General features: G+C 46.4%; 1 protein-coding gene and 1 long non-coding RNA gene across 8 annotated transcripts in view; one reads left to right on the top strand and one right to left on the bottom strand.

Annotated features, from left to right (window-relative positions):
- LOC135039303 (uncharacterized) overlaps nt 1–3,915 on the bottom strand; it is a 33,029-nt gene extending 29,114 nt beyond the window's left edge. The window contains exon 1 of the long non-coding RNA XR_010233399.1: nt 3,775–3,915. This is a non-coding gene — a long non-coding RNA (uncharacterized LOC135039303). The remainder of the gene's footprint in view (nt 1–3,774) is intronic.
- Nucleotides 1–21,562, top strand: part of RPS6KA1 (ribosomal protein S6 kinase A1) — a 324,800-nt gene that overhangs the window by 276,985 nt on the left and 26,253 nt on the right. For all 7 annotated transcript variants that reach the window (XM_063954716.1, XM_063954722.1, XM_063954721.1 and 4 more), the window contains 10 exons: nt 240–328; nt 443–507; nt 1,152–1,254; nt 5,563–5,687; nt 11,483–11,605; nt 13,483–13,572; nt 13,686–13,844; nt 13,935–14,096; nt 16,135–16,211; nt 17,713–17,830. In XM_063954716.1, the coding sequence (XP_063810786.1) occupies nt 240–328; nt 443–507; nt 1,152–1,254; nt 5,563–5,687; nt 11,483–11,605; nt 13,483–13,572; nt 13,686–13,844; nt 13,935–14,096; nt 16,135–16,211; nt 17,713–17,830 (1,111 nt within the window). The remainder of the gene's footprint in view (nt 1–239; nt 329–442; nt 508–1,151; nt 1,255–5,562; nt 5,688–11,482; nt 11,606–13,482; nt 13,573–13,685; nt 13,845–13,934; nt 14,097–16,134; nt 16,212–17,712; nt 17,831–21,562) is intronic.

Raw genomic sequence — 21,562 nt, 5'->3', positions numbered from 1 at the left:
GAAGGTGCCCAAAGCAATCATTCAGCTTTTACCTATCATTTTATACAATATACTTGATAAATGCTACATCAAATCTGATTGGTTGCTATGGGCAACTTCTCTCACTTGTTCCAGTACCATTAAGTCTTCTAATCTGACATTTAAAGCTATAGTACAGTACTTGAAGATATTCAGCTGCTTTTCCCCATCCTTCTGCTGTATACATTCTCTTATTTACTAAGATGTCACATCTCTTTTAGAGCTAAGCTTGGGATGCCCCAGTTCCTCAGCAGTGAAGCACAGGGTTTGTTACGCTGTCTCTTTAAAAGAAATCCAGTTAACAGGCTAGGTGAGTGATTGTCTGAACGTGTTGTCTTCCACACTAGAGAACCACACACCTGCTTGCTGTACCATCTTGCTAACTGCCTATGGGTGATATGCTTTCTGTGCTGTGCTTTTCCAGGGTCTGGCACTGACGGAGCAGAAGAGATTAAGCGCCACCCATTTTTCTCCACCATTGATTGGAATGTGAGTCTCTGGTCCAAGGCACAAGACCCAGAATAAGTCAAATATTAAATGTTTTGCAAGGGGATTAAAAGGGGTGGATAGTGTTTAGATTTTCTGTTAAAGTATGATTAAAACAGGGGAAATGCTATCTCATTGGGTGGAATGTATCAAGCCTTGGAGAGAGATAAAGTGGAGTAGTTTCCTAAAGCAACCAATCAGCTTGTTATTGTCATGTCAAAATCTGCTAGATAAATGACATTTAGAAGCTGATTGGTTTGGGCAACTTCTTCACTGCATCTCTCTCCAAAGCTTTGTATGGAAGGTATATTTTAAATTTGCCAATAAATGTTTAAGAATTTTGCACAGAAATAATATTTTGATGTATAAGTAAGTAAATGGCTTGTGTAGATATGATAGAATAGTACTGTCACCTGTAGATTGCAACAGTGCCTCCTAGTGACTAAACTGCAAATGATTCTTGGAAAATGTCATGGAGTTACAATGCTGAGAGCTTTGTGCAGTTAGGAGTACCGTTGCTTCATGCGGCATGAAAAGCTGTACAGCTCAGGGACCTGTTAATAAGAACACCTGAACTTAGACATTCCTGGCTGAACAAACTGCTACCACCGCCATCTTTAGACTTCTGTTTTTTTGTATTCTTACAGAAGCTGTTCCGTAGAGAGATCAGTCCTCCGTTCAAACCTGCAGTTAAACAGCCAGATGATACATATTACTTTGACACAGAGTTTACTTCGCGCACTCCAAAAGGTTGGTGTTTGGCATTAGTAAATATTAACCTGTACTACATATAATCCAAGCGGCAGTATGTTTGTGCTGTCTGATGAAGAGTGGGGACACCAAAACCCACAGTAGTGCGATGATGTAATACATAAAAATGTAAAGGGCCGTACTGGCGGGGAAATTTCCCCAGAGATGTGTGCTGAGCGATCTAGCACAGACCGCTCAGCACACATCTCTCCCCAGCGCTGAGCACAGCGCGATGTGTGCAGAGCGAGGGGGGGATGGACACCGGGGGACTCTTATTTCACCCAGCTGTGAAATGAGCGATGTGCTAGATTGTGCCTGCGTGCAGGCCAATCTAGCACCGGTGATAGTGATATGCGGGACCACGCATCGCTATCGCCGGCGCCACTACACACGGATCGATGATCAGCTAATTTCTAAGCAGTCAGATTGCTTAGATATTAGCTGATCATCGCTCCGTGTGTACCCCCCTTAAGGGATGACCTAATACAGATGCCCGAGTAGCTAAAAAAAAATAATCAAACTATAAACATGAACATTGTATTGCTTCTTACCAGCATGTGTGAGAAGCATAGAATGCCTACTAGGCACTGTAAAATGCTATCTGACTTTGTAATCCACTGTTAAGCTGTATAATTGCCTAAAATATCTAGATATCATTGCTATAAGATCACAGGTACTTTACCACTTCAGCAAGTCCTCCTTTTTATGTTTTGTGTATCTGTAAACGTCACACCCTGGCCCTGCCATTTCATATAATCTGAACATATATTCTATTTTTAATGGATTGCATGTACCCTTCTCATTGGTATTATGTCATTATAACATACATACGTCAGCAATTAAGAAATCAGCATTCCTACAGCCTTTTCCTGCCAACACACTGAATATACACATTATGCTGTGCTACCAGTTTGGCCAACAGGTTGTGAATAGTGGTAATCGCCTCCCAGACACTATATGTGCTGTTATCTTCCCTCCTATATTCTGAAGAGAGAAAAAAGAACCTATTACTGAGACACTCGTACCTACTTTTTGTTTGGCTGCTGTCTAGAATATATGTGTTTGGTAATAATAGATTAAACTAGAAATCACAAATACACAGCTTAATGAAGCCATCGTGTCGGAATGTTGGTGACATTATTGTGGGGGATTCTCATGTAAGGTTTACAAAAGCCCTTGCATTGTATAGTAATTTCTAGATCTGCACTCCCTATGTTAGAGCATGTGCTCTAGCATGGGCTTCGGTCTAAGGCCCTCATTCCGAGTTGATCGCTCGCTAGCTGTTTTTAGCAGCCGTGCAAACGCATAGTCGCCACCAGGGCCGGTGCAAGGGTGTTCGGCGCCCTCCTGCAAACTATAAATTTGCGCCCTCTCTCCCATACTTAATAAAGAGACAATGCAGTATGAAGTCTCACGCCGCAAAAAAACAGGTGGGGCGTGGTAACACAATAGTACCAATTCAAATTACTCCATACAGTAGTACAATCTTGTTCACATTTACACCGCGCAAAGCGCACAGAGGGAACTCGATTCACCGCTGTCGGTACTCTGACTGTCATTTTACACTTTACGGCAGGTAAGAGTCCCCATTTTACACATTACGGCATGCAAGAGTCCCCACTTTACACATTACGGCAGGCGAGAGTCCCCATTTTACACATTACGGCAGGCGAGAGTCCCCATTTTACACATTACGGCATGCAGGAGTCCCCACTTTACACATTACGGCAGGCAAGAGTCCCCACTTTACACATTACGGCAGGCAAGTGTCCCCATTTTACACATTACGGCAGGCACGAGTCCCCATTTTACACATTACGGCAGGCACGTGTCCCCATTTTACACATTACGGCAGTCAAGAGTCCCCATTTTACACATTATAGCAGGCAGGTGTCCCCATTTTATACATTACGGCAGGCAGGTGTCCCCATTTTACGCATTACGGCAGTCAGAGTCCCCATTTTACACATTACGGCAGGCAGGTGTCCCCATATTACGCATTACGGCAGGCAGGTGTCCCCATTTTACACATTACGGCAGACAGGTGTCCCCATTTTACACATAACGACAAGCAGGTGTCCCCATTTTACACATAACGACAGGCAGGTGTCCCCATATTACGCATTACGGCAGGCAGGTGTCCCCATATTACGCATTACGGCAGGCAGGTGTCCCCATATTACGCATTACGGCTGGCAGGTGTCCCCATATTACGCATTACGGCAGGCAGGTGTCCCCATTTTACACATTACGGTAGGCAAGAGTCCCCATTTTACACATTATAGCAGGCAGGTGTCCCCATTTTACACATTATAGCAGGCAGGTGTCCCCATTTTACACATTATAGCAGGCAGAGACCCCTTCAACAAAGAGAGACAGAGTGAAAAAATCCAGACAGACACATAGATAGATAGATAGATAGACAGACAGCCAGATAGATAGATAGATAGATAGATAGATAGATAGATAGATAGATAGATAGATAGATAGATAGATAGATCAAACATACAAAATACTCACTTAGTTCCTCTGATAGACACAACCTCCCGGGCAGTCTCTCTATTGTTCCTCAGTCCTGGTAGGTGATGAGATGGCTCCATGGATATGGGGGCATCTAGTGGCTCCTGGCAGTACTGCAGTCAAGTACAGTAGTCACTGCAGCTCTCTGCTCCCCAAGCCGTCCTTTGTCATCAGTCCCGCCCACACACCTCCCACTGCTAGCGCCAAGGCAGGAGGAGATTACATCAGCGCCGTGGGAGGAGATTACATCAGCGCCGTGGGAGGAGATTACATCAGGACGGGAGGAGATTATATCAGTGCCGTGGGAGGAGATTATATCAGCGCCGTGGGAGGAGATTACATCAGCGTCGTGGGAGTGGGAACTTGAAGAGCCGGCAGCAACTGCACACATCAAAGGAATGCAGAGCAGTGAGAGCGCCTCTCCAGGCATGCGCCTCCCTGCACTGCATCCCTTTGCTGAGCGGGTTCCACCGGCTCTGGTCGCCACCCACGGTGGAGTGAATTTTCATTTTGCAGGAGTGCGAACGCCTGTGCAGCAGAGCGGCTGCAAACACATTTTGTGCAGAACAAGACCAGCCTTGTAGTTACTTATTCTGTGCGATGAATGACACAGTAATGACGTCAGATACCCGCCCAGCCACGCCTGCGTTTTCCCAAACACTCCCAGAAAACGGTCAGTTGCCACCCAGAAACACCCACTTCCAGTCAATCTCCTTGCGACCGCCAGTGCGACTGAAAGCGTAGCTAGAACCTGTACAAAACCACAATGCTTTTTGTACTTGTACGCCGCGCATGCGCATTGCGGTGCATACGCATGCGCAGTTTAGCTGTTTTTTTAAATGATCGCTACGCAGCAAACAACGGCAGCTAGTGATCAACTCGGAATGAGGGCCTAAGTTAGCACATAGGCCCAAATGTATTAAGCTTTACAAGAGATAAAGTGGAGATGGATAAAGAGTGATAAATGACCAGCCAATCGGCTTCCTAACTGCTATGTCATAGGCTGTGTTTGAAAAATGACAGTTAGGAGCTGGTTGGCTGGTACTTTATCACTCTTTAGGGTCTATTCATCAAGCAGTGAAAAAAGTGGAGAGGTGAGCCTGTGGTGACGTTGACCATGGCAACCAATCAACTGCTCCGTACAATTGTATAGTATGCAAATTATGAATGTAACTTCAATGCTGATTGGTTGCCATGAGCAACTTCTCCACTGGCTCACTTCTCCACACTTTTAACTGCTTCATGAATAGACCCCTTTATCCGTCTCCACAGGATGTACAACGTTATCCCGGCACCCAGCGTACCGGTGCCGGGATCCCGACTCCTGGAATGCCAGCAGCGGGGCGAGCGCAAAAGATCCCCTTGGCATGGTGGCGCGCTATGCGCGCCACGCTATTTATTCTCCCTCCAGGGGTGTCGTGGACACCCCAAGAGGGAGAGTAGTTGTCTGTATCCCGGCGCCGGGATCCTGACAGCCGGGATATCGAGTGCCTTCCGTCTCCACATTATCACTTTTTAAGGCTTAAAACATTTGGGCCTTAATACCTCTTATATGTCTATTTAATAAATTATTGATTTCTTTGGTGGAAAAAAAGAAACATTCATCAAAAAAGTCAAATAATCACAAACATTTACACATCTATTTTATTATGTTTAAGTTATAGCCTATGCAAACTGGTAACAAATGTAACATATTCGATATCCAAATAATTTTAAGTTAAAAGTCCTTGATTTAAAGTGGGTTGATCATGCTTCTAATTAACTATAGATGTATTCTCTGTCCTTCAGATTCCCCTGGAATACCCCCCAGTGCAGGAGCTCACCAGCTGTTCCGGGGCTTTAGTTTTGTAGCACCTACATTAAATGAGGAAGATGGAAAGACCTCTAAGTCTCCAGTACTATCTGTACCAAAGGTGACATTTTATAGCACACATCTGGTCTACAAATATACTGTACTTTATTACTCTCCTCTTATGTAATGCCTGTTTCTACCAACCTGTACACAATTCCTTTATTTCTCTTACGTCCTAGAGGATGCTGGGGACACCGTAAGGACCATGAGGTATAGACGGGCTCCGCAGGAGACATGGGCACCTATAAAGAACTTTTAGTATGGGTGTGCACTGGCTCCTCCCTCTATGCCCCTCCTCCAGACCTCAGTTAGATCCTGTGCCCAGAGGAGAAGGGTGCACTGCAGAGAGCTCTCCTGAGTTTTCTGTGGAAAAAATAATTTTAAGTTTTTATTTTCAGGGAGCACTGCTGGCAACAGGCTCCCTGCATCGTGGGACTGAGGGGGTGAGGAGCAGACCTACTTAAATGATAGGCTCTGCTTCTTAGGCTACTGGACACCATTAGCTCCAGAGGGAGTCGGAACACAGGTCTCACCCTGGGGTTCGTCCCGGAGCCGCGCCGCCATCCTCCTCACAGAGCCGGAAGATAGAAGCCGGGTGAGTATGAGAAGCAAGAAGACGTCAAAGGCGGCAGAAGATTTCAGATCTTCATGAGGTAAAGCGCGCAGCGGTAAGCTGCGCGCCATTGCTCCCACACACAGACACACAGAAAGCACTGATGGGTGCAGGGCGCAGGGGGGGCGCCCTGGGCAGCAATAAACCTCGTTTTTGGGCAAAAAAAGGTCACATTAGACTGCGGAGGCAGCAAATAGATGATCCCCGCCATTTTATTAAAATTGAAGAGGGACCAAAGCCTGACGCTGGAGGGGGCAGAGCTTGATCCCTCATCACTTACCAGCGCCATTTTCTCCACAGAGGCTGCAGAGAACACTGGCTCCCCGGACTCTCCCCTGCTGAACACTTCAGAGGGCTGAAAAAGAGGTGGGGGGCACATTGGAGCGCAGTGAGTGGGAAGATTGGCATTATATAATAATATAAAAACGTTGTCTGGATTTTCCAGTGTCAGTTTGGGTGTGCTGGCATACTCTCTCTCTGTCTCTCCTAAGGGCCTGGTTGGGGATTTGTCCACTTATAGGTATATCCCTGTGTATGTGGGGTGTCGGTACGTGCGTGTCGGCATGTCTGAAGCGGAAGGCTTCTCCAAGGAGGAGGGGGAGCAGATGAGTGGTGTGTCCCCGTCGGTAGTGCCGACTCAGGAATGGATGGACATGTGGCATATGTTGAATACAAGTGTGGCATCTTTACATAAGAGGCTAGATAAAGCTGAATCCAGGGAGGCATCAGGGGGTCAATCCTCGGATTGGACCGACTCACAGGGCCCGTCGGGGTCTCAAAAGCGTCCCTTGTCACTAATTGTGGACACAGATACTGACACGGACTCTGATTCCAGTGTCGACTATGATGAAGCTAGATTGCACCCTAAGGTGACAAAGAGTATTCAGTGTATGATTATTGCAATAAGAGATGTGTTGCATATTGCTGATGAACCCTCTGTTTCAGACACGAGGGTACACATGTTTAAGGGAAAGAAACAGATAATAAACTTTCCCCCATCTCATGAACTTAACGAGTTATTTGAAAAAGCTTGGGAGACTCCAGATAAGAGGCTGCAGATTCCCAAAAGAATTAATATGGCATACCCTTTCCCTACACAGGACAGGGTACATTGGGAATCCTCTCCCACTGTGGACAAGGCTTTAACACGCCTGTCCAAGAAAGTGGCACTGCCGTCTCCAGACACAGCGGTCCACAAGGACCCTGCGGACCGCAGGCAGGAGACTACATTAAAGTCTATTTATTCACATACTGGTGCTTTGCTCAGACCGGCAATTGCATCGGCATGGGTATGTAGCGCAGTTGCAGCTTGGACAGATACCCTGTCGGCTGACCTTGATACCCTAGATAGGGATGCTAATTTGTTAACTCTAGCCCATATTAAAGACGCAGTCTTGTATATGAGAGACGCTCAAAGGGACATTGGGTTGCTGGGTTCCAGAGCCAATGCCATGGCTATTTCAGCGAGACGATCCGTATGGACCCGTCAATGGACGGGTGATGCGGATTCGAAAAAGCATGTGGAGGTTTTACCCTATAAGGGTGACGTGTTGTTTGGGGATGGGCTCGCGGACCTGGTTTCCACGGCTACCGCGGGTAAATCTACCTTTTTACCTTTTATTCCCCAACAGCAAAAGAAAACTCCACAATATCACATGCAGTCCTTCGGTCGCAAAAGTCCAGAAGAGGTCGGGGATCCTCCTTCCTTGCCAGAGGTAAGGGTAGAGGAAAGAGAACACCTGCTTCGGCTGGTGCCCAGGAACAGAAGTCCTCCCCGGCTTCTACAAAACCCACTGCATGACGCTGGGGCTCCCCTGCGGGAGTCCGCACTAGTGGGGGCACGCCTTTGACTCTTCAGCCAGGTCTGGGTCAGATCAGACGTGAATCCTTGGGCGTTGGAAATAGTTTCCCAAGGCTACAAACTGGAATTCGAAGAGGTGCCCCCATGCCGATTTTTCAAGTTGGCCTTACCAACTTCTACCCCAGAGCGGGATGTAGTGTTAGCTGCAATTCAAACGCTGTGTCAACAGCAAGTAATTATCAGGGTTCCCCTGAACCAACAGGGAAAAGGGTACTATTCGACCCTCTTTGTGGTCCCGAAGCCGGATGGTTTGGTCAGACCCATTTTAAATCTAAAATCCCTAAACCTGTACTTGAATAGATTCAAATTCAAGATGGAATCGCTCCGAGCGGTAATAGCTAGCCTGGAGGGGGGGATTTTATGGTGTCACTGGACATAAAGGATGCTTACCTTCATGTCCCCATATATCCCTCTCATCAGGAGTACCTGAGATTCGCTGTACAGGATTGTCATTACCAGTTTCAGACGTTGCCGTTTGGGCTTTCCACGGCCCAGAGGATTTTCACCAAGATAATGGCGGAAATGATGATGGTCCTGCGCAAGCAAGGAGTCACAATTATCCCATACTTTGACGATCTCCTGATAAAGGCGAGATCAAAAGAGCAATTGCTGAGAAACGTGTCACTCTCTCTGAGAGTACTCCAGCAACACAGTTGGATTCTCAATCTACCGAAGTCACAGTTGGTTCCAACAACTCGACTAGCGTTCCTAGGTATGATACTGGACACGGAACAAAAGAAGGTTTTTCTCCCGTTGGAAAAAGCCCAGGACCTCCAGAACATGGTCAGAGACCTGCTAAAGCCAAAAAGAGTGTCAGTTCATCAATGCACTCGTGTTCTGGGGAATATGGTGGCAACCTACGAGGCCATCCCCTTCGGCAGGTTCCATGCGAGGACGTTTCAATGGGACCTTCTGGACAAATGGTCCGGGTCCCATCTACAATTACATCAAAAGATAACACTGTCCCCCAGGGCCAGGGTGTCTCTTCTATGGTGGCTGCAAAGTGCTCACCTCCTAGAGGGTCGCAGATTCGGCATTCAGGACTGGGTTCTGGTAACCACGGACGCGGGCCTCCGTCACCCAAGGAAGAAATTTTCAAGGACTATGGACAAGCCAGGAGTCCTGCCTGCACATCAACGTGTTGGAATTAAGGGCCATATACCACAGCCTTCGACAAGCGGAGAGTCTTCTTCGAAACCTATCTGTGCTGATTCAATCGGACAATGTCACAGCAGTGGCTCATGTGAACCGCCAAGGTGGGACAAGGAGCAGAGTCGCGATGGCAGAAGCCACCAGGATTCTTCGCTGGGCGGAAAATCACGTAAGCGCTCTGTCAGCTGTCTTCATTCCGGGTGTGGACAACTGGGAGGCAGACTTCCTCAGCAGACACTATCTCCATCCAGGAGAGTGGGGACTTCCATCAAGAAGTCTTTGCAGAGATAACGGGTCTTTGGGGAGTTCCTCAAATAGACATGATGGCGTCACGCCTCAACAAGAAGCTTCGGAGGTATTGTGCCAGGTCCCGGGACCCTCAGGCAATAGCAGTAGACGCTCTGGTAACGCCATGGGTGTTCCAATCGGTCTACGTGTTTCCTCCTCTTCCTCTCATCACAAAGGTGTTGAGGATCATAAGGCGAAAAAGAGTACAGACAATACTCATTTTTCCAGACTGGCCTCGAAGGGCCTGGTACTCAGATCTTCAGGAGATGCTCACAGAAGATCCTTGGCCTCTTCCACTAAGGGAGGACCTGTTGCAGCAGGGGCCCTGCATGTTCCAAGACTTACCGCGGTTACGTTTGACGGCATGGCGGTTGAACGCCGGACCCTAGCTGAGAAGGGTATTCCGGAAGAGGTCATACCTACTCTAATAAAGGCTAGGAAGGAGGTGACGGCAAAACATTATCACCGTATCTGGCGGAAATATGTCTCTTGGTGTGAAACCAAGAATGCTACTACGGAAGATTTCCATTTGGGTCGTTTTCTCCACTTCCTACAGACAGGAGTGGATATGGGCCTAAAATTAGGCTCTGTTAAGGTACAGATTTCGGCTCTGTCGATATTCTTTCAGAAGGAATTGGCTTCTCTTCCAGAAGTCCAGACTTTTGTAAAGGGAGTGCTACACATCCAGCCTCCTTTTGTGCCCCCAGTGGCACCATGGGACCTGAACGTGGTGTTGCAGTTCCTAAAATCACACTGGTTTGAACCCCTTAACACGGTTGAATTGAAATTTCTCACCTGGAAGGTGGTCATGTTATTGGCCTTGGCATCTGCAAGGCGGGTGTCAGAATTAGCGGCCTTGTCTCACAAGAGCCCCTACTTGATTTTTCATGTTGATAGAGCGGAATTGAGGACTCGTCCTCCATTTTTACCTAAGGTAGTTTCTTCATTCCATATAAACCAACCTATTGTGGTGCCTGTGGCTACGAGTGACTTGGAGGATTCCAGGTCCCTGGATGTAGTCAGGGCCTTAAAGATTTATGTAGCCAGGACGGCTAGAATTAGGAAAACAGAGGCTCTGTTTGTCCTGTATGCAGCCAACAAGATTGAAGCAGACTATTGCTCGCTGGATCTGTAACACGATCGCCGTTACCACATTCAGTAAAGGCCCATCCACTAGGAAGGTGGGCTCTTCTTGGGCGGCTGCCCGAGGCGTCTCGGCATTACAGCTTTGCCGAGCAGCGACTTGGTCGGGGTCAAACACTTTTGCTAAATTCTACAAGTTTGATACCCTGGCTTATGAGGACCTAGCATTTGCTCAGTCGGTGTTGCAGAGTCATCCGCACTCTCCCGCCCGATTGGGAGCTTTGGTATGAACCCCATGGTCCTTACGGAGTCCCCAGCATCCTCTATGACGTTAGAGAAAATAAGATTTTAAACCTACCGGTAAATCTTTTTCTCCTAGTCCGTAGAGGATGCTGTGCGCCCGTCCCAGTGTGGAAAATCTGCAAGACTTGTATATGGTTATTGCTTACATAAGGGTTATGTTACAGTTGGAATCGGTCTTGGACCGTTGCTGTTGTTTGTTCATACTGTTAACTGGTTATGTGTATTCCAGGTTATATGGTATGATTGGTGTGGGCTGGTATGAATCTTGCCCTTAGATTTACAAAATCCTTTCCTCGTATTGTCCATCTCCTCTGGGCACAGTTCTCTAGCTGAGGTCTGGAGGAGGGGCATAGAGGGAGGAGCCAGTGCACACCCATACTAAAAGTTCTTTATAGGTGCCCATGTCTTCTGCGGAGCCCGTCTATACCCCATGGTCCTTACGGAGCCCCCAGCATCCTCTACGGACTAGGAGAAATAGATTTACCGGTAGGTTTAAAATCTTATTTTTTTCTAATATAAGTGGTGACTGTCTCCTCATTCTCTTGTTTTCATAAAGATGCACAGTAAAAATACTGCATTCAATGATGTGTACACAGTACGGGAGACTATTGGCGTTGGCTCGTACTCTTCGTGCAAGCGCTGTGTTCACAAGGGAACTAACATGGAATATGCTGTGAAGGTAAGAAAAGCCTAATCTATGTGAAGTTGTGTTTTCTGTTGACAGAGCTGGACACAACATAAAAAAAAATTGCAAGCGGCCACGTAGCAGCCGTCTGCGCATTCGTTGTGGCCGCATCGAGCATGCACGGGATTTCACTATGCGATTGTATCCTGGAAGGATGCAATCGCGTAGTGATTGACAGGTGCAAGGCGGTGTTGGAAGTGGTGCAGAAAATGCAGACGTGTCATGGTCGTTCTCGGAGTGGCAGGATGGCGTTGTCTGCGTTTCCTGCAACAGAAAACATGGTGGCAGTGCTCCAGTATAAGCAGCCTGACTGCGTATACAGGGGTCATCCTCTATTTCGCATCGCTGGGCGGCGCTGCACATGCGGAGTGCCCTTGCCAGCATGCGATTTTATCCGTAGCAGTTTTTGCTATTTTAGCAAAAACTGCTACGGACTCTGAATAACCCCCTAAGTACAGTACAACTTACAATAGACTGTAGAATACATTTGCCCTGATGAAGGTGGTTTTGCACTGAAACATCAGTAAACTTCAATACAGAGTATGAAAATTATTCTTGTGTGCTTCTGCATTCTACCTATTATTTAGGGGCATAGCCACATCTTTATGGACCCCACAGAAACATTTTGAAAGGGTCTCAATGCTTCTAGAGAGACGTCTCTGCAGCAGTTGTAAGTTTTATGTCCCATAATAGTGTCCTAGTGCATTTTCTGTACCATAGTAGTGTCACATTGTAGGGCTGCCAGTACACACTATGCAACACAGAAGCCCCAATTTACATTATGGGCTAGATGCATGATCGCTTAGAGAGTGAGAAAACGGAAAGTGATAAACTACCAGCCAATCACTTCCTAACTGACATTTTTCAAACAGGGCCTGTGACATGGCAGTTAGGAGATGATTGGCTGGTGCTTTTTCTCTCTCCAATTTATCACTCTCTAAGCAATGATGCATCTAGACCACAGGTTCTCAAACTCGGTCCTCAGGACCCCACGCGGTTCATGTTTTGCAGGTCACCTGTAGATTTTTAAAATGTGACAGTTGGTGATACACAGTGCAGCTGCTGGGTGACATGGAAAACGTGAACCGTGTAGGGTCCTGAGGATCGAGTTTGAGAACCACTGATCTAGCCCATATATGACAGTGTCCCAGTTTATATTATGCAGTGCTATACTGCTGCCACTTCATATTGTGCTACATTACAGTGCCCCAGTTCATATTCTGTAACATTGCAATGCCCTCCAGTTCAGTGTACTATATTACAGTATGCATGTCCAGGGGCACAGTTAGATATATTGTAGACCCCAACATCAAAGTTTGTTAGGGCACCTATATACCACTCAATGGTGAAAAATGTATATAACACACGTAACTGTGACATGGAAGGTGGGCCCCAGAGCAGCTGCACTCCCAGCACCTATGGTAGCTATGCCCTTGCTATCATTGCATGCTGTGCTGGAAACTAGGAGGTGTAGCATCTTGCTATGATGGCACCTGGATAGCACTACATTGCCAAGGTGTGCAGGGCTACGCACTACACATCCTCTCCCTATTGTTCAGTGCGCATTACTCACAATCCTTGTTGTCTTTCCCTAATTTACTTTTTTGAAACTCCAATTGCGATAAAACCATGAACAGGGAGTGAGAAATACAGGGAGAAGGGTGGCTCATTATATAGGCAAGCAGAAAGTGTCAGAATCGCTGGTGGTAGGGAATACTGCAAGGTGAAGAAGGCCCTACACAAGGCCTAACATTTTTGTTTGCATTTTATTTTCTAGATACAACTATGAACATCATTGTGTACTGTATGGAACCAATTAACCTTTCATCATCTTTTGTAAAGTTTCTTGTCCTTGTTTTTCTGTGCTGTAGGTGATAGACAAAACCAAGAGGGACCCATCAGAGGAAATAGAGATTTTACGCAGATATGGTCAACATCCCAACATAATTACACTAAAGGATGTAGGTTATCTTCTAAAATAGTGTAAAACTGCTATTAGAGCATAGTAGTGCATTATGGAAACTAATGTCAAGAACAAGTGCTGATAAATCTTCCCTTATACAACCCATAACAGGTATATGGAGAGGGGAATAGTGTCTACCTTGTTACTGAGCTTATGAGAGGAGGAGAGCTACTTGACAGGATTTTACGCCAGAAATTTTTCTCTGAGAGGGAGGCCTCGGCTGTTCTCCTGACGATCTGCAAGACTGTGGAATATCTTCACTCGCAAGGGGTGAACATTACACACTAATCTGCACTCATCGCTCCCCAGTATTTTAATTCGAGTCATATTCACACTATTATTTTCCCTCCTGCATTCTAGGTTGTTCACAGAGACCTGAAACCCAGCAACATCCTGTACGTTGATGAATCTGGAAACCCTGAGTCCATTAGGATTTGTGATTTTGGATTTGCTAAACAGCTGCGAGCAGAGAACGGATTACTAATGACCCCCTGTTACACAGCCAATTTTGTGGCCCCAGAGGTAATGGGGCACTTGTTATCTGTGAATGGCTGCAGAGGGCAATAAAGTAAGTGGCACTCAGGAGGGCAGGCTGGTTGGAGGAGCCCAGGTTATTGCTCCCATAAAACTTCTCCTGTCTTCCCACTATCTATGCGGATGCATCTGTATAGCAGCGCAGCCGCATCGGACAGTGCGAGAGAGGAGACTGCTACCACTGAGCAGAAGTTTGTCTATGGAGTAGCCACCTTAGAAAGTGTGTGTGTGTGTGTGTGTGTGTGTGTGTGTGTGTGTGTGTGTGTGTGTGTGTGTGTGTGTGTGTGTGTGTGTGTGTAACAGGGCTGTACCTTATCATACATAAAATATTTTTTTGCTTATAACCTTGACCATGCCCATAAAAATATAGAAGGAGGGCTAACATTAGGGGGAGGTGGGACAGGAGGGTTGGCTGTTGGGCAGGTAAGATGGGAAAGACAGGAAAGGAGTAGTAGAAAAGGGGAGATTAAGAAGGGGTCCAACGGCCCTTGTAGGACGTATTATGACATGGTGCAAAGTATAGAGAATGCAAGGAGGGCATGCCCTGAGTTACAGTGTAATGCACGGGTAGGCAATAAATGACCCTCCATCTGCTATAGAACTACACATTCAAGCATGCTGTGCCACAGTTTTGCTGTTTGGCCATATTAAAACAGTAGCAAGGCTTGCCAGGATGTGTAGTTCAACAGCAGCTGGAAGGCCGCTCATTGGCCACCCCGGTGTAAAGAGAGTCCATTAGCTCTTTGCAACATGAAGGCAGAGTCGCACCCAGCACTTCTATATACAGTGTTGCTTTGGATGGAGATGGAATCCTCTAAAGAATATGGGCGGGAGAGGGCTCCGTTTAGGGGGCGCGGTCCGGCCACCCACGAAGACGTGGCTGGAACGTTGGGGGCTGCGCTGGCCGGGAGTTATTCCTCAAATGCAAATGCATCGCCGATGTGCGATGCTTTTGCATGTCTGCCGGGGGGGCTGGCACTGACATGCGGGGCAGACTAGCCCTGTGCTGGGCATAATCCCCCCCCCCCCCCCCCCGCGCGTGTCTGTGTGCCTGATCGTAGCTGTGCTAAATTTAGCACAGCTACGATCAACTTGGAATGACCCCCATAGTCGGAACAAAATATGATCAGTGGCGGCTCCATAGTTGAGGCTCACAGTCCAAGATTCAAACAGGGGAGCGACACCAACTGCCACCCCAAATGCTGCCAAACTTCACTGGCTGGGACTCACTGGCAGTTGGTATGGCTCCCCTATTTGAATCTTGGACTGCGCTGCTGCCCCGCCTCTGGAGCCGCCACTGAATATGAGCTTTCTCTATGCTAACAATACCAGTGCAATATGGTCAGTAATGGACAGCGCAGCTCCTGGTGTCCAGTTCTCGCACTGATAAGGTCCCAGATAGCCAGCTGTTGGCATCTCACTTCTAAACCTTCAGTGCCTGTGTAACTTCCATCATCATGGACAGAGCCTGACCTCCCAGCAATGTGCTGTTTGAGTACAGCCAGCTGCCCACTAAGATGCAGAGACTGCAGCCTGGCAGTAGACCTGCTTTCCTCCCCCTGATTGTGAAGTAACCGGACACTGCTGAACAGAGCAAATGAAGCTCAATGTAATGTATAATAACAAAGGTTTAGGTCATCTGAATAGCAGATGGGCCCCTTAGGGGTTAACAGGCTGGTGCCCCCTCTCAACCACCACCCCTAGTGAGTGCCATATACTATATGTGTATATACAGCAGCCATTACCCTAAAGCTGGTGATGTCCCCCTAAACCTCAGTCAGTCAACGTGATGAAAGTTTTTTCAATACAAAACTGAAACATTGACTGATTGAGGTTTAGGCGGACATCACCAGCTTAGTTATGGAACTGCAAGTCCTGTGAGTGCCAGTGGAGGATTTAATAAAAGTAAATATGACAAGACAGCCCACATGTTGATGCTAAACAACAGTTCTAATTCCCACAAGGCATTCATACATTTAGGTGGCAGGATTTAGAGATGATACCACTAACTAAGACATTTCAATAGGTCTTGAAGCGGCAGGGGTATGACGAAGGGTGTGACATCTGGAGCCTTGGCATCCTCCTCTATACAATGTTGGCAGGGTAAGTGCATATAAAGGTATAGTGTACATTTATGGTAGATGATTAAAAAAATGATATATGCCTATAACAACCAGAACAAATACCAAATTATTAGAGCATTTAAGTTATGCAACCAGTGTTCTCTTACCTGCCCCATTTCCCCCCCAGTGTGGAACAGGGGTGTCCAGTTTCACCTTTTCTGTTGATGTTCTGTGGTATATAGAAGGTCTGGCCACAGACTAAGTTCTAATGACACCTTTATTAGGCAGTGGACATTGACATTGGGCCCAGAGTTTAAAAATATGATTAAATGCTTATAATGATGCTGTTTAGGCGATTCCCAGCTGTAACTGAGGCCCTAAATACCATCAACTGTGTAGCGCCTACTGTCTGGGCAGTATATTAGCTTGTAGAATTCTACTATACTTGGATTAGATGCCTAAGTAGAACTACATGTAGATCTTACTCCAGATATATCCTGGAGGATGGTGTCAGGTGGGGGCTTCTAAGACTAATGCATGTCTAGCTAGAAGAGTGCTACTCTCTATATTCTTCAAACCACCTCTAACATTTTCATGGGGGAATGTTTCCCATTCACGTCACCCTGAAATAAAGCTCTGGAGATGCTGTATGTAACTGTTTCCGAGGGAACAGTCACCATTCTCTGCAGTGCATCAGCATGGACATGTAGAGATTTCAGCATGATCAAGAATGCTCCCACCTGACACCACCCTTAGTAGTGACAAGAGGATTACTAGTGATAAGTTGATGTACTATATCATTCAGTGAAAAGAGAGCAGAAGTGAACACACATATATATATATATATATATATATATATATATAAAAAATACATACATATATACACTTATACTTGGACTGTTTGTACAGTTTTGCGATGGAGGTGGAAAGCCGTTGCTGCTGCGTTTAGACACTAGTAACGGCACCGCATCTCTCACTCCTCGCCCACCTGGGCGAATCTCGAATTTGCACAAAAGTGCTCGTTACCCATAGGGCAACGAGCAGTTTTGGGTGAGTCTGGGTAGCCATGAAGTGCAGCTGTTTTCACCCGCAATTGAATTTCCTCCCGTATGATACATCTCCCCCAAAATGTATTGCATATTTGTTTAACAGATCATCATTAAAAATGAAGACATGACAATAGACAGACCGAAATGAGGTGTATTTGAATATTCTTTGACTGTGCAATTACAACGTTTGCCACAGAATAACTTTACTGCCATTAGCAGATTTCCAATGGTTGCTATTGCTGTCGCTGATTATGTTACATTTAGGTTGAGACTGGACTGTTTCCTTATATGACCATACTAAAAGGCAGATTAACACAAACAATTAAATACTATCAAATTTAGTTAACGTTAATGCATTTTGCTTTAATATAATTATTTTAAATGATCCTATGTGGCAATAATTCTAAATGGACAGCAATTGTTCAATTTCATGATCAAATGGGATTGCTGATCCTCAGGAATACTTTTATGTTTTTACCGGCATGCTTACAGATACACACCCTTTGCTAACGGCCCAGAAGACACGCCAGAGGAGATATTAGCACGGATTGGGGGTGGAAAGTTTACACTGAGAGGGGGAAACTGGAACACTGTATCAGATTCGGCAAAGGTAAGTGTTGTTCTATCATACTAGCATTTGGCAAGTAGCAACTGTGCCACCCAAGAGTGTGTCCTAATTGCAGCAGCTAATGTAGTTACACCTAGGGATCTTTTACTGTGTGTCTGTATGTGATAATATGACTATAAAACTGTTTTATATCTACAGTAACATTGTTCCTGAAGAGAGGTTTCCACATATTAGAATACATTTTCCATATGAATGAAGATGATTACAAACACAACTTAGGTCCATTTATCAACAAGTTTGTCCCATGACAAACTTGTTGTGCTTGTTAATTATCAGGTATGATTTGCTGTCTTAAGGCGGCACTGTTTTAATTTCAGACCTGCATATCAAATACCATGGGGATGCTATTTAATAACAAGCAGTATTTGCCACTTACACCTCATCATAATTCCAGCTCACCAGCTTCCTGCTTCTGTTAAACAGCGATCACTAGCGCTGTGGTCCTGAATCAGCAGGGGCCGTGTAGGTATTGGAGCCGGGAGATCTCAGATGGGAGGGGAAGGAAGGATGACCCAGCACTCTGGCAGCATTAGCCGGCTGTAGTTCTCTCTGCAGCTATGAATCCGGTTGCTAATGATGTTGTTAGGCGATGCTACTGGGTGACTATGCTGTCTGCTGTCTCTCCTGCTCACCGCCTCTCTCCCACCACACACACAGCACCCGGTTGCTAATGATGTTGATAGGCGATGCTACTGGGTCACCATGCTGTCTACTGTCTCTCTCCTGCTCACCGCCTCTCTCCCACCACACACAGCACCCAGCAGCACTATCCTAAGTCACACACAAGGCAGTTATCCTCCCCGGTGCTCAGGTTTGATCACTGTGTGCGCTCACAGTGACTGGCACCACCAATATCGCTCTCCGCTTTGCCAGCACTGGCTGGATTTGAAAATGGGTTTTGCCACAACCCTCCCAAACACTTCTCCCTTACTATAGCACTGCTGCTGACAATTACATTGAGCGGGAAGAAGGGGCCAAGGGAACCCGTGCCAGCAGCTGCAGACTCTTTATAGCAGGTAGAGAGAGCTAAGGTCTAGTGGACATGGTAAGCAGTGCTTCCTCTTCCACCCAGTGCAGGTTCTTAGACACGGTACATGTGCCGATTTCATGGGGAAAAAACAGCTTCATTCATCAGCGTTGTTTGGACATGACAATCAGTTTTACCAGGTGTTTTAACGCCACAGCTGGCGACATAATTAAGCTGCAGCGAGCGATAGCATTAATTAACAGCAGCAAAATAAAGATAATGAATGGGGCACATAGTGTGGTATTTTTCAACTAGTTATTAAAATGTCCATACCATCTGTATTACAATGGGAAACCAAGATTGTGTATAGATCCCTTCTTTCAGAAGCTACAGTAAAGCTTGTGACAGACTGTTGTGTGCCCTCTGTTCCATGGCAATGGTCATTGATACGAGAAGACGCAACAGAGTATTAAAGATAATCTAGTCTGTATGTGAGGGATGCTTTCAGCATCCCATCTGTCGGGATGCCGGCAGTCATGTGACCGCTGCCAGAATCCCGACTGCACTAAGAAGACCGGCACCGGATCACCGACAGATGGGATGCTGAAGGTGAGTATCTGGGTTCTCCCTTAGGGTTAAAGTGCAAGAACAAGAACTAAGGTTTAGGCAATAGTTGCGGTTAGGGTTAGGCACTAGTGGGGGGGGGGGGGGCTTGTTAGCTGTAGTCAACACCCCAGGAGGGTTAGCCCTAGCCGCCACCCCCAAAGGGTTAGGGTGGGGGTGGTGGGGGGCTAGAAATACTGAACTTGCCGATTTCTACGTATTCAGTGTGGGGAAGTCGCGGTCGGCCATGTGACTACCGGCATCCCGACTGTCGGCATATCGTATGTATTCCGTATGTGACATTGGGCGTGAGATGATATATTGACAGTCATGATGTTGACATGTTAAGACATATTGGCCCAAATGTTTTAAGCCTTAACAAGAGATAAAGGTGAGACAGATAAAGAGTGATGAATGACTAGCCAATCAGTTTCCTAACTGCCGTGTTACAGGCTGTGTTTGAAAAATGACAGGAAGGTGATTGGCTGGTCATTCATCACTCTTTATCTGTCTCGCCGTTATCTCTTGTTAAGGCTTAATACATTTGGGCCATTGTCCCTGGTGGATAAGCAGTCTTTCCTCCAGATGGCTGCTGCGGCATCTTACGGGTCCCGTCGATCATGTGATTGCCGCTTCTGGGTCAGACCTCTGATCCTGTGACATTCCAGTAAGTATTTCTCCCCTGACCTATTCTGATAATGTCGACATGTTGCCTGTCGATGTTTTAGCATTGTCAACATAACTGTCGACCTTGTCATTGTCGACAATTTGACTACATCCCTGTGACAATCAATCCAAAGAAGAAGCAAGAGATTCAATTTTGTATGATGACAGGTTCTTTATTCTCCTATTTCTGGTTTTTAGACTAAGGATTGGTCTATAGAGGGAGTGTTGGTGACCAACTTTACTATTGCTTCTGGTTGAAGGGATCCATACACAATCTTATTTTCCTCTTCCAACTAGGATGGTGTGGGTATTGGGCCTGATTCAGATCCGGTCGCAAAGAGGCTTTTGTACAAATCTGTCGATGTTTTGTTTTTTGCATATGACTGAGCCACAGTGCGCATGTGCAGTGAGTGAATTGCGATTGTTTTCGCACTGAGGAATTAGGGGTCTATAACTTTGGATGGAGATAAAGTACCAGCCAATCAGCTCCTAACTGCCATGCCACAGCCTAGGTTTGAACAATTACAGTTAGGAGCTGGTTGGCTGGTACTTTATCTTTGTCCACTTTATCTCCACTCAAGGCTGAGTAAATAGACCCCTAGTCACAAAGTGAGTGACAGGAAGACAGCATTAGGGGGTGGGAACGGGGCGTGGTCGGGTAAATGCAGGCATGCCATGGCCATTCAGATGGCGTTTTGTGGGCGTGCATAACTTAGCAGTTGCTACTGGAGAGCAGCTCAGAGGCACTCAGAGTCTGCAACATGTTCCGATTTGCAACAATGGTACCAATATATCAGCAATTATACGCTGTTAGACAGAAATAATGCAACTGCTGAGAGCGTCCCTATGCTCGGGTTATCTTCTGCACATATTAGCATATAATCGCAATTGCGTACGCAAAGATAGCAACAGCAGCAAGAACAGATGCACCTGAATCAGGCCCATTAATCGTTACTTATAAAATACTACACTATATTGTATTGCTTTTCTTTCATATGGAAATATGTATTCAAATATGAGGAAACATCTCTTTAGAAACAGTGCCATCGTAGATATAAAACCTTTTCTCTTACGTCCTAGAGGATGCTGGGGACTCCGTAAGGACCATGGGGTATAGACGGGCTCGGCAGGAGACATGGGCACTCTAAAGACTTTAGAATGGGTGTGCACTGGCTCCTCCCTCTATGCCCCTCCTCCAGACCTCAGTTAGATCCTGTGCCCAGAGGAGAAGGGTGCACTGCAGAGAGCTCTCCTGAGTTTTCTGTGGAAAAAATAATTTTAAGTTTTTATTTTCAGGGAGCACTGCTGGCAACAGGCTCCCTGCATCGTGGGACTGAGGGGAGAGAAGCAGACCTACTTAAGTGATAGGCTCTGCTTCTTAGGCTACTGGACACCATTAACCATTAGCTCCAGAGGGTCGGAACACAGGTCTCATCCTCGTCGTTCGTCCCGGAGCCGCGCCGCCGTCCCCCTCACAG

This window comes from Pseudophryne corroboree, chromosome 2 (genome assembly GCF_028390025.1).
Source record: "Pseudophryne corroboree isolate aPseCor3 chromosome 2, aPseCor3.hap2, whole genome shotgun sequence".
NCBI lineage: Eukaryota > Metazoa > Chordata > Amphibia > Anura > Myobatrachidae > Pseudophryne > Pseudophryne corroboree.
Note: the sequence above shows the minus strand (reverse complement) of the source record. Positions and strands in the feature narration are given on the sequence as shown.